The sequence below is a fragment of the Dendrobium catenatum genome, unplaced genomic scaffold, assembly GCF_001605985.2.
Source record: "Dendrobium catenatum unplaced genomic scaffold, ASM160598v2 fragScaff_scaffold_34, whole genome shotgun sequence".
Lineage (NCBI taxonomy): Eukaryota > Viridiplantae > Streptophyta > Magnoliopsida > Asparagales > Orchidaceae > Dendrobium > Dendrobium catenatum.
The window spans coordinates 311206-324923 of NW_021318496.1; the positions used below are offsets into that span (position 1 = coordinate 311206).

The 13718-nt window shown below is 36.9% G+C and overlaps 1 protein-coding gene across 1 annotated transcript in view; it reads left to right on the forward strand.

The window, feature by feature from the left end:
• Nucleotides 1–3846: 3846 nt before the first annotated feature.
• Nucleotides 3847–13718, forward strand: part of LOC110099650 (NAC domain-containing protein 53) — a 28806-nt gene continuing 18934 nt past the window's right edge. The window contains exons 1-2 of the mRNA XM_020826864.2: nt 3847–4007; nt 4602–4776. Coding sequence (XP_020682523.1) covers nt 4614–4776 — 163 coding nt within the window. The 5' untranslated portion in view covers nt 3847–4007; nt 4602–4613. The remainder of the gene's footprint in view (nt 4008–4601; nt 4777–13718) is intronic.

Here is a 13718-nt window from a genome sequence, read left to right on the forward strand (position 1 = left end):
CGTATTGTTAGTTTGTTAATGATCGAGTACTAATCGACTCACTTACGCTCTTATTTCAAAGTACTATGAGGATTCCTTTTGAAATAACACTAAAATCTAATAACAATATGAATTTGTTATATCGAGGTTTTATTAAAAATGATAGTAAAATTAAAATTTTAAGAAAGATAATAAAAAATTAAATGTAATTACCATAATTTGTGAAACAGTTTAATATGTCATACTTATTTACCAATTTTGATTCGCTTATTTCTATAGAAAAAAAGATAAAACAATATGAGTTTTATATATGACATGTCACAAAAAATTGCCATGATTGGGCATGAATCTTGATTCAAATCTGAATTAAAAACTTTCAAAATAAAATTCCGGACTATTCAAACCCCTATTTCAGTAAATTTATAGTCAAATGAGCATCTCAAGAAGACAAACCTAATGATACCAAATTTGATTCAATTCGAGCCCAAATAGGCCAAAATCAAAGGACCAAAACATATTTAAAAACTTCAAATTATTAATTGGATGTCCAAAGGAGATCCAAATATGACATGCTTATAGGCAAATCAAGCGGCTTAACGAGACAAATCCAATTAGCCTAAGATCACTCAATTTTGATATTATTAAGGCACGTAAATGCTCGATTAATATTTCATGATCAAGAGAATCAATAAGAACTGTCCAATGGAACACTCAAAATTAGCTCAAGATCTTCTCCATATGTTTAAGCTATGCTACTCCCTAAAAAACTATAAATAGACCCTCATTTTTCATTCACATAAGAGGGAGAAAGAAAAGAAGAAAACTAGAGAACTCACTTGCATTTTCTAGCCATCGCCGCTACTGACGAATCTCTTCCCCACCACCAACCATTTTTGGACTTCCGCTTGTCTGCTAATTATTGTCGAATCTCCACCTGGGCGCTTCCATTGTAAGATCTCTTCGCCATCATCAGCCGTCATTGGACTTACTCTTGTTCACTGATTATAGCCGGATCTCATCTCGGGCCCCGCCACCGCCAAATCTCTTCTCAACCGCTGACCGTCATCAAAACTATGTTTGACCATTTGATTAACTCCATCATCGAATCTATGTTGAACATTCTCCCAACCATTACCAGTAGACTTCTGACATCCATCGTTCAATCATGATCATTGAAAATTCCCAAGTACATATACGAAGTTTGGAAAATTCTCCAATCTATTGTAATTTCGCTACTTTCAAGATTAATGACGGACAAAAAGCGGATTGTAGACCTAAAGAAAAAATAAGTCCCCCAAAACTACTAATGAGGCCCCTGACTTGGTTCATCAAGAGGTGGAGGACTTAAGGGCAAAGGGTGTGGCAACTTGCAAGCTCTTGGAGTTGTTCGAATCAAGTTAGTTTCGAGCAGGAGGTGAATTTATTTTGAGACATTTGGTTAGGAATGGGGCTATTTCCTCGAATGTTTTATTTCATGCCTTCAAGTTTTTTTTTTAGAGAGAGAGAGAGAGATAGAGAGAGAGAGAGAGAGAGAGAGAGAGAGAGAGAGAGAGAGACTCGCCTTCATATTTAACCATTGTAATGATAGTATATGAGCTTTTAGTTTGCATGTAACCCTTGTTTATTGTGCATATTTGTAAGCATAAACGGTAAAATTGATTCATTTGTATATGAAGTGTCTTTGTGATGAATTTTCCTTTTTGATCGTCCACCAAATGCGAAAGACATTGTCAATAATGATGACAAAGATATACGGCATGAGATCCAATCAATTATGGAAAATGTGATCTCCATAAATTCTAAAGTGCTTAATTTATGGTCATTGGCATCAAATCCACAATTACCGCACCTTTCAGGATGTTGTATCCAATCATATCCATCATGACAATCTGATCCTATTCACAAGACTAGCTAGAGTGGCAAAGCTAGGGAAATAAGAGATGGGAAAGCAAGGAGAAGAGAACTATGAAATTCTATTAATCTCTGTGAATAGCAAAAATAGAATGAAGTCAAAAAATGCCACACAAACCTATATTTATAATATTAAAAATACTATAGGAGAGGCTACACCTAAATAATAATAATAAATACATGATTTGACTGCTAATGATATGTGGATAAGGTTTTGATTGCTACAGAATGACACCAGTCTCTTCCATGGATTTGGGACACCTTTGGCAAGTGCCTGCAACAAGTATCTTCGGTGAATGCTTGGGCCTTTAGCAAGTGGCACCGACTAATTACCCTAAAAAAGGAGGCCTCTAGCTAGGGCGCATACTGGATTAATGAAGTTGTGTTGTTAGGTGTACAACCCTCTATTCAAGATGATTTCTCCTAAGGCAAGTGCTTCAATCAAACTAAGCAGTTGATACTACTTTTCTGATAACCAGAAGATCACTAATGATATATTTTCAACAAACTGAACTAACGCAATTACAAAAGATAACCAGCAGCATCAAAAGCTGAGATCTAAAAGAGTCTTTCAATAAAATAAGTGCCACGATGAACGAATAGTTCAGTTTCCATTACTTGAGGTATCCAATTACACACACTAAATTCTTTATCTAATCAAATCATCAAACAAAAAGTCGTTTCAAAAGCCCGATAAGGTAAGCCAATCAAAACCTCCATAAATTTTGTCGATCATGTATCATCCAAATACCAAGAACCCAGAGAACAACAAAAATTGATTTGTCATCATTCTAATCCGGAAAACCATCAATTTAAGGTATCGTAAAAGGAATCTAGAATCAATGATTCGAAATCCCGAATCCTGATCCCAGACAGAAAGGATACATTCACCAATCCAAATTGAGATGATCGGCAATAAAATCAAAGAATTGAAGACCGACCGCAACTAAAGCGTCGAAGTGCTTTAACTCCTCACTCCCCTCCATCGTGCTCGCTCACCGCTTGCAGTGAGCCGCCGCCCTAAGTTGTTTCCGCAGACCCAAATCCAAATATGGAGAGAGGAGCAACTAACGAAGTGACATTGCCCGCATTTATTTATCTTAGTTAGGATAAACTGATCGACTCCTTAGATATACCTACGGCGAAGGGTCATCTTAGTAATTAGAGCTCTCTTGTTTTGAGTGTAATCTATTATGAGTTACATTTGTCTATAAATAGGAGCCTTTATTTATAATAGAGATTCTATTTTGAGATATGAATAATATTTGAGTAGTTTTACTTTCGTTTTGGGTTTCTGTATCCTGAAAAATTTCAGGTGGTGATCCCTCTCCCAAGGAGTTCTTGGTCACGTCACCTGATATTCGACGTGGATTCGTCGAGCCCTCTCCGGTTCGGTGTCAGTTATAAGGCACAATAGTTTATTGATATTGCTCTTTAATTGTGAGATGGTTTTGCAAAATATAGTTTACAATCTAATCTAATATTAAAAAAAATCAAATAATATTATTTGTAAAATCGATTAAATCTTTGTTTTTTCATAATTTTATAACGCATACAATAGGAATCATACAACTTTCTAACATAATCCCTTCTTTTTTCAATTGTGAGAAAGAGAACATTTTTCATAAATTTTCTATCACATAATAATATTCAAAATTATTCTATAATTGAATTTATGATACTGATTTTGAATTGGAGATAAATTAATTAAATACATTATTTAAATTTTTTATTTTTTATTTTTACTGTTGTAGCGATATTTAATTAGAAATATGGATAATTATTCCGAAATCAAATATATTCTTTTAGAATATGATGCTGTATCACATACATATAAACGGCTGTACCATCCATCATTACCGTCCATTTTCGCATCAGTTTTTTATGAACGGACTTGATTTGCAGATGACCCTTCGCCATGGGTATATCTAAGGAGCCGATCAGTTTATCCTAACTAAGATAAATAAATGCGGACAATGTCACTTCGTTAGTAGCTCCTCTCTCCAAATTTGGATTTGGGGCTGCGGAAACAGCTTAGGGCGGCGGCTCTCTGCAAGCGGTGAGCGAGCACGGTGGAGGGGAGTGAGGAGTTAAAGCACTTCGACGCTTTAGTTGCGGTCGGTCTTCAATTCCTTGATTTGATTGCTGATCATCTCAATTTGGATTGGTGAATGTATCCTTTCTGCTGGGATCAGGATTCGGGATTTCGAATCATTGATTCTAGATTCCTTTTACGATACCTTAAATTGATGGTTTTCCGGATTAGAATGATGAAAAATCAGTTTTTGTTGTTCTCTGGGTTCTTGGTATTTGGATGATACATGATCGACAAAATTTATGGAGGTTTTGATTGGCTTACCTTATCGGGCTTTTGAATCGATTTGTTGTTTGATGATTTGATTAGATAAAGAATTTAGTTTGTATAATTGGAACTATTCGTTCATCTTGGCACTTATTTTATTGAAAGACTCTTTTAGATCTCAGCTTTTGATGCTGCTGGTTATCTTTTGTAATTGCGTTAGTTCAGTTCGTTGAATATATATCATTACTGATCTTATGGTTATCAGAAAAGTAGTCTCAATTGCTTAGTTTCGTTGCTTTCTGACAGAGCCTTCCTTTTGTGTTGAGGACGCTATTGTACGTTATTGATTACATGATACATAATATTGCTGGAGTTGAATTTGATTTGTTTTTTTATTTTTATTTTGTAGACAGAGGCAGCGATGTGCCCGCCGGCTTCCATCTCTCATCGACTTGATATTAATGTCAGCTCTACAGATGAAGAGGTCTTGCTGTTTTTGGGGGAAAGGAAAGCTGGGGATCCTATTCCTTCCAACATTATCACTGAAGTAAACCCATTTAGCGTTCGACCTTGGGATTCACCAGGTTTGCATCTAATGGAATCACCAATTTAATTAATTTTGCAGCCTTGCATTACGAGGCTATTTAAAGATATAGGCTGGTTGATATTATGACTTATCTTTGCCTTTGTTTCCTAATTTAATTAAATTCTCTGCAGGCTCTCTACCTTTGATTTTCTTACTGTTCTTTCTCTGTGCAAAAGGTGGTGTATAGCCCGATATGCTGATGCAGCATCCGGACAAGTTGCAGGAACTGAGAGAGGAACTCATCTTAGATGGAGCAATTATTACGTTCGGTCAACCGAACGCATTCAGAGGCTAATAACCGCGCGCCACGTCACCAAAAACTCGGTATTGCTCGGTATACATTCGGATCGTTCGGTTTTTGACCCGGGGGGGGGGGGGGGGTCAGACCTCAAAAGAATTTGTCTGATTGAAGCACTTGCCTTAGGAGAAATCATCTTGAATAGAGGGTTGTACACCTAACAACAACAACTTATTAATCCAGTATGCGCCCTAGCTAGAGGCCTCCGTTTTTAGGGTAATTAGTCGGTGCCACTTGCTAAAGGCCCAAGCATTCACCGAAGATACTTGATGCAGGCACTCGCCAAAGGTGTCCCAAAGCCATGGCAGAGACTGGTGTCCTTCTGTAGCAATCAAAACCTTATCCACATATCATTAGCAGTCAAATCATGTATTTATTATTATTCTTTAGGTGTAGCCTCTCCTATAGTCTTTTTAATATTATAAATATAGGTTTGTGAGGCATTTTTTGACTTCATTCTATTTTTGCTATTCACAGAGATTAATAGAATTTCATAGTTCTCTTCTCCTTACTTTCCCATCTCTTATTTCCCTAGCTTTGCCACTCTAGCTAGTCTTGTGAGTAGGATCAGATTGTCACGATGGACGTGATTGGATACAACATCCTGAAAGGTACGGTAATTGTGGATTTGATGCCAATGACCATAAATTAAGCACTTTAGATCATTATTGACAATGTCTTTCGCATTTGGTGGATGATCAAAAAAGAAAATTCATCACAAAGACACTTCATATACAAATGAATCAATTTTACCGTTTATGCTTAGAAATATGCATAATAAACAATGATTGCATGCAAACTAAAAGCTCATATACTATCATTACAAGGGTTAAATATGAAGGCGAGTCTCTCTCTCTTTCTCTCTATATAAAAAAAAAACTTGAAGGCATGAAATAAAACATTCGAGGAAATAGCCCCATTCCTAACCAAATGTCTCAAAACAAATTCACCTCTTGCTCGAAACTAACTTGATCCGAACAACTCCAAGAGCTTGAAAGTTGCCACACCCTTTGCTCTTAAGTCCTCCACCTCTTGATGAACCAAGTCAGGGGCCTCATTAGTAGTTTTGGGGGACTTATTTTTTCTTTAGGTCTACAATCCACTTTTTTTCCTCTTAGTACTTAGACTTGACTCTTGCAAGTTATTCATCTAGGCTCTAAATTAGATCTAACATGGCCACCAGCTTCATGGGCAACATGAAAATTTTATCACTCCGACCTCCTAGCAAACGAGGTGGAGTGGACTTGCTAACTACATGAGGTAATGTAGGGAGAAGGTTATATGCCCTTGGGAAAAAATTGGTGGGCGGGTTCCACCTCACAATGGGAACGGTCTCTTGTGAAATCACCATCTACCATCCTATAGAGAATAAATATGAGTTTGTGAGGCATTTTTTGACTTTATTTTATTTTACCTTTAACAAAGAATAATAGAATTTCATAATCCTCTTATACTTACTTGCCCATCTCTTATTTCACTCGTTCTACCACTCTATCTAGTCTTGTGAGTTGGATCAGAGTGTCGTCGATGGAGGTGTGGTGAATATGGATTTAATGAAAATGACCATAGATTAAGCACTTTGTAATTCATGGAAGTCACATTTTTCATAATTGATTGAATGTCATACACCATCTCTTCAACATCATTATTGATAAGGTTGTTCACATTTGACGGACGAGCCAAAAAGAAAGTTATTCACCGGGGCACTTCATATACAAATGAATTAACTTTACTATTCATGCTTAGAAATATACACAATAAACAATTGTTACATGCAAACTAAAAGCTCATATACTATAATTACAAGGGTTAAATATGAAGGCGGACTATCTCTCTCTCCCACCAAAAAAAAAAAAAAATCCGAAGAACTCCAAGAGCTTTCAAGTTACCCCATCATCTAACAAAACATCGAAGGAAATAACCCCATTCTTGACTAGGTGTCTCAAAATAAATTCACCTCTTGCTCGAAACTAACTTGATATGAACAACTCCAAGAGCTTGCGAGTTGTCACCACCTTTGTACTTTAAGTTCTACACCTCTAGACGAACCAAGTCAGGGGCCTCGTCAATAGTTTTGGGGAACTTCTTTTTTGGTCTATGACCTGCTTTCTTTTCTCTTTATACTTTGACTTGACTCTTTCGAGTTGTTCTTCTAGGGTCTAAATTAGATCTAACATGGTTGCCAAATCTTAGCACTCGGACCTCTTCGCAAGCAAGGCAAAGTGGACTCATGAACAACATGAAGGTAATATAGGGTGAATGTTACATGGCTCTTGGGAAAAAGTTGGTGGGTGGGGTTCGTATGGGTTCCACCTCATTAGGCATGTAGTGGGAACAATCTCGTGTGAAGTCAACATCTACCTTCCCACATCTTCCTCCAATTTTCCAGCAAGAGTCATGCTTATCATATTGAACGAATGATTAGGAAGTTGGAGTTTTCGATCCAAAATGCTATGAGGAATCTCAATGAGCTGAGTATAAAGGTTTGGTGATCTAGATGGATGAATCTCGAGAGCTATTTCCTCTAACTATCTAAATGTATGAATTAAAAACTCGTCCATGATCATATGAATTCTATGCCCATTTAAATATGACGACGTCGAGTTCCCAAACATAAATATTTCAAATATGAAAAAGGGGCCTATCTTACCTCTCGAAGCAACTCACCACTACCCACTTTCTATAGAATAGCATGGGAACTTGGGCACCCGCTAGTTCCACTTGTAAGTAAAGTCTAAAAGTATAATGTCCTAACAAGTAATATTTTGACTCATACTTAAAATAGGATTACTTGGATTGGAGTAATGAGCCATCGTGCTCGGGGAAATTGATTGAAGGGATTGAGTCAGCTTCCTTAATTGCTGAGATGATTTTAGCATGCCTCTTTTCAAGGAGTGTGTCTTGGGAGTCAGAAATGTGTGTTAGCTTCTTCTTCTTTGCTTTCTTATTGCCACCTTCTTGACTTACGTAGGTTATTTGGATTTCTATCCCTCAAATTTCACATGTTTTGCCTTGAGCTTGTGCAAGAAGGCTTTCTGCAATTTGCAGTTATCAACATTACTGAATTTTAAAGGACTAGACTCGGCCATTTTCGAGCTAGTTGAACCAACAAATAAAGATAGCATGGAGAATGAGGATTAAGCAGCCTAAATGACACCACACTCCAATTTATAGGTAATGATGGTATAATGGTCAAATTAAATGTTACTATTGAAATTATAAATAATGCACATTTCCCAATGTAGCAATAAAGGAGGGCAATAAATTTTGCTACTACTCTGTTCTAGTAGTTGGTAAAATAATAAAAGGTTCTTGTATAGTTGCCTCATTCATTTCACAAGTCATTTTTCAAAGGTACAAGAGAATTGGGGAGAACATCATGTAATTTTTACCTTATATGTTTCTCCTTTCCATCACTCCTCCTAGCTAGTCTTGTGAGTAGAGTTAGGGTGTCTTCCACGGACAAATTTGGATCCAACAGGTGGTGTTGACATTGAAAACATGTACTTGATATCTACTTTATGGTAGATATGTTGAACTTAAAGTGCACCAATATTTCATTTTGCCTTTTATCCAATAGGAGAAGCATTATAGAAATGCGAAAGCCTTGGTTCAAGAAGAATCAAGAGAAGGAGAAAGGAAAAGAGATAGCTCGGAAACTTGAAAAATGAAGATGAGGAATACAATACTAGTGGAAAAATACTAAGAGCATTTCCCTGAGTTGGGCGGATAACGTCCTCAATGAGCCGTCAAGTTGACATCCATCTTCTCTCGAATTTCTCTCTGTCCGCCATCAAGATGTACCGGCGTACCGCTACTTGGTGGAAGAGAATGATGAGAGGAAAAAAAAAAAATAAGCGGTTGCGTTGTTAAACCAAGGAATCATTAAGCCAAGCAACTTGTAATGTGGATCTCAAATTGTGATGGAACCGAAATTGGTGGTAGTTAGTGGATGTGCATGAACTATCAGACATTGAATAAAATCATAGAGAAGAATCAATCCCACTTTCTAGAGTTGACAATTTGTTAAACTGACTAAAACATACAAAAATATTCACCAAGACAGATGTAAAATTGGGCTAACACTCGGTCCAATTTTAGGAGGAAGATAGGTGGAAAATCATGCTCAAAATTAAACATGAATTGAATGAGTGGTTGATAATGCTATTCGGTCTTCGCAATGCATCAGCAATACATATGCATATGATGAATAGCATTCAACGACCAGCTATTAAGAATTTTGTGATTGTCTACTTCGATAATATCCTCATCTATAGTTGAATGTGGGAGGAATATTTCAGACATTGTAGAAAGTGGTTAACCTTTTAAAGAAGAACCAACGCTTTTTGAGTATAAAGAAGTGCGATTTTGTGAAGAAAATTCTACTCTATCAGTGGTTTGAAAGTGGTAATAAAGAGATCAAGTTCAACCACAAGAAAGTAAAAGTCATCATAGATTGGCTTCGGCCATGAAATGTGACTGGCTTGTGAAGCATTGTGGTAGCTTGTAAGTCTGTAAGGAGATTCATTTGCATCTTCTCGTTACACCTCTAAATTCACCAAAAAAGGCTAACAAAAGTCTATTGGGATAGAAAACATCACATTTTTTCATCACAAAATGTGAACAAGTGAGGCTTTAATTTTAGTTTGTCGAACCTTTGGAGATCATTTGAAGCCAATGATGACACTTCCAGATATGAATTTAGCGCAATTTTGATGCTAAAAGAAAGACTTATAGTATATTTCCCTGAGATGATGTAGGCTGTTCAAAAGAATTATCCAATGTGTGATAAATAACTTCTTGCACTTTACCAAGCTTTGAAGCATTTGTGACCTTTTCTACTTTGGAAAGAAATAGTAGTTCATACAGATGGAAAACTACTTCCATACCTATAGGCATAGTTGAAAAGCTTGACTCATGAAGTGGATTACATATTTATAGATAATTTTAGTTATCAGGTGTTAAAAGGGAGTATAAAATAAGTTGATTAATATGCTCTCTCAACCACTAACAACATTTTCAATAAGAATGTTGATTGCGACACTTTCAATAATAATGTTGCTGCAATGTTCTCAGCATGAAGAATATATTAACCTTTAGAATCTTGTTGAAGGCTTCTAAGATAATTTGAAAGGTGTCGAAGAAGACCAATACACCATCAAAAAGGGACTTTCCTACAAAGGGACTCAACTCTATGTACCTTTGTGGGCTCCGAAAATTCGGCCTCGGCCTCCCCGCCGCCCTTTTCTCTTTATCCGGCGAGGGAGTTTTAACATAATAAGTTCCGGGGTAAATTTTGGAAGGCAGATGGGTTTGTAGATAAGACACTACCCAGAGATTTCGCCCTCATTTTGCGAGGACTTTATGATCTGAGTTCTGGTTTCCTATAGGCGCAAGCCCTCATAGTTAATTACCCCTCTCGATCACGAGAGAGAACTTTTGATTAAGGTTAGTCGTCAATCAGATACATAGAAGATACGTAGTATCTGGAATATAGTAGCAGCATAGGTTTCGGATGTTGGAAAATGGTTGGAAATTGAAGAGTTTGTAGGTTTGATATTTAAAATGGAAATTGCATCATCTTGCACTTAAAGCGGATGGTGGGGGAATGGATGATAAACCCGATCAAGATCCCATGGTTCCGTCGTCCCGGGCCATCGTGGTCCCTGGTCTACTTAGTCAGAGGAGGTAGTCGACCCAACCTGACAGAAGGATCCTTGTCGGCAGCCATGGGTTGCTTCGTCCAAGGGAACCTTGTAGACCTGGGATGAATGTTTGTCTAAGGGGACAAATTTGAATCCACCTTAGATAATAGAGGGCTTTGTGCCCTATCGATTAGATTATTTTGATTCATATCTCAAAGATTTGATGCCAATAAGGAGCGTATTGGCTCTGACCATAACTGGTATTTCGTGGTGCCATTTGGCGGAAAAACCACTCGGTTCAGAGGGCCCCGGGTCATAACTGTTTATCCTGCGGTGCCATTTGGTGACAAAATTGCCGGTTAGATGACATGTACCACGTCCTTACTGGCAGGAGATTGTTTGGGAATAGATCATAGTGATATTTTCAACTAGACATTTGGCTCTTTGTGAGCTGAAGTTATATTTGAATTTGTCCACCTCGGCAAACTGTTGCGGGGATTTTGCTTTAAGCATTGATAGATTTATTTCAATTTTAAATATATTGGAATATGGAATATCTGGATGTTGGATTTTTTTTGGATTTTTGGGTTTTTGGATTTTGAATGGATATTTGTAGAGTTTGGACTTTGGATGGCATTTGAAAATATTTGAGAACCCCTCCGGTTAAGATTTGCATTCAACACGGCCATCATCGGGGTGTTTAGGGTCATTTTCATTTGTTGATTGAATCTTGTCAACTCTATCGAATTATCGATAGAGGATCGGATTTTGTATGTTTTATGCCCTTATTAGTGAATTCATATTGTTATAGACCTTTGAAGGCCTAACATGAATGTATTAAAACAAATATATCGGTCACCCTCACCGTATACTTGTTTGATTGTTCGAACCCTGTCGACTTCTATTGACCCCTATAGAAGGATCGGGTTCAAACTTGAATTCACTTAATGACCCGCGCAACATCCCTAGATATCACGTGCGTTCCATCCCTAGACGTCACGTGTGTACCAATAACACGCTCGCCGGGGCCCATGCGGGTTTTTGATTTCTTTTACCCCTTTTAGTGTATCTATGTGTATATAAGTTAAGGTGCATGTGCAGGGTATTTTAAAATATTTGTGAACGTCTTCTGTCCGCTTGCATAGAAGTTGCGGATCCGGTGGCTTGGCGTAGCAGCTTCTAAATTGAGTTGTTGGCTGCTTTGTACAGGTAGACTGTCGTGCACTACTCGTTGCTTTCTGTAAGTGAATAGTAGTGCACTAACGAATCTCCTGCTTCTAGATCATAGAACCTTGCACTTGTTGAAGCTCTCCACCTCTCGCTTGCAAGGAATCTACGTATTGAATATTTGTTAGATCTTACATAAGGATTTGTAGGTATCCTTATCTGTCGCATATCGTCTGCTCTTATCAATAGAAGACCAATTTATTCACCCGGTAATGTATGTTTATTGGACTCGCATTCACTATAGTCCTATAGCTTATCTATCCTTGGTGTTTGAAAGTAGACCTTTATATGCTCTTTTGTATATTAGTCTAACTTGATAGTAGAGAGATTACTCCTATGCCTTCCTTTGCTTATGATCCTGTCATTTTCTTTGTACATGCTTGTCAACAAAACACCATGATCATCACATGTTTCTCTTTACCCCTCCTTTAGATGGCTAATTAAACATGTTATTGACCATGTGTCATCCATAAGTGAACTTTCAATTCCCCACTCAGGAAATTTCATTTATTTATTTTGTATAGTGGTACTAATGGCTATTGCAGTCATCATGTTAATCGTAAACATATTACACATCCTACCACTATATGTATCAATTTTCTTTATTTGTAAGAGGATGATCGTATTTGGCCAATGATTGATATATGCATTAATCATCATCATCTTTACACTATCCATAAGATATTCTTTAAGATAATTTTGAATGATGATGCCTTTGACATCTTCATTTAGACCTTACATTTGTTGAATTGAGGCTAAGTGCCTTAGCTCAATCCTTTGTATGGTTCCATTGTTCAAATGATCACATTTAACTTGAACCTTTAGTATTCAAATTTGATCATTAAACTCAAATGCACATCAATGTTATTCCTCATTTGATCTTTGCTTGCAAATATATTTCAAGTTATGTTGGATTCCATAAGTCCTCTATTTGATTGTTGATGCTTATTTGAACAATTCAAAGTCTGGCTCAACTCAAATACTTCATTTAGAACCAAGTCCAATATTTCTTAGTTTCATTTCGGGTCCTTTATACTTTATTCAAATTCAAGCTTAGTCCACCATGACTTAGATTAAGTTCAAATGAAGTTCAAGCTATCTTGCTATTTGCAATCACACTTGCAAATTCCTTCTCCTTTCTCGTAGCTTGATTGATTGAGCATGTCAATTTTCTTTAGTTCATTTGAATGCTTTGGATCATTGATTGCCACCTTGATTATTTCATTTGAAGTTTTGGCACAAGTCCTTTGTTGCCACATAAAAAAAAGGGCTTGGATCATGCATGATGAGATTGCTCAAATAAGCACTATACCAAAGCTTGTATTGACTTTGTGTGTGAGCCTTTGCTTGAAGACAAGTTGTATCACAAGTTCATTTATTCATCGACGCTTTCTTGAGTGTACTGAAGGCTTGTTTATCATGAGTCATTTTGCTTGATTGTTGATATCTATTTCAATGCTCTTTCCAAGTTCATTTTTATATGTTGAAATTTATTCTAAAATTCTCCACAAATTCATTTGACATTTGCTTTAAAATTGAAATGATCCTTTCTTAATCTTTATTAGGAGCTTAGTGTTATGATTCAAAATTCAAATCTCATGTTCATGTCCACCTTGTAAGTTCAAGTCAAGCTCAAGTTCACTTGAGTTCAAGTTCATTTCCAAGCATGGTCTTATTCATTTGAGTTTGAGTCCACATCGTTCAAGTCCAAGTTAAGACTTCTTGTACCAAGCTCATTGTCATTTGAGTTTGATTGAGTCTAGGTTAACT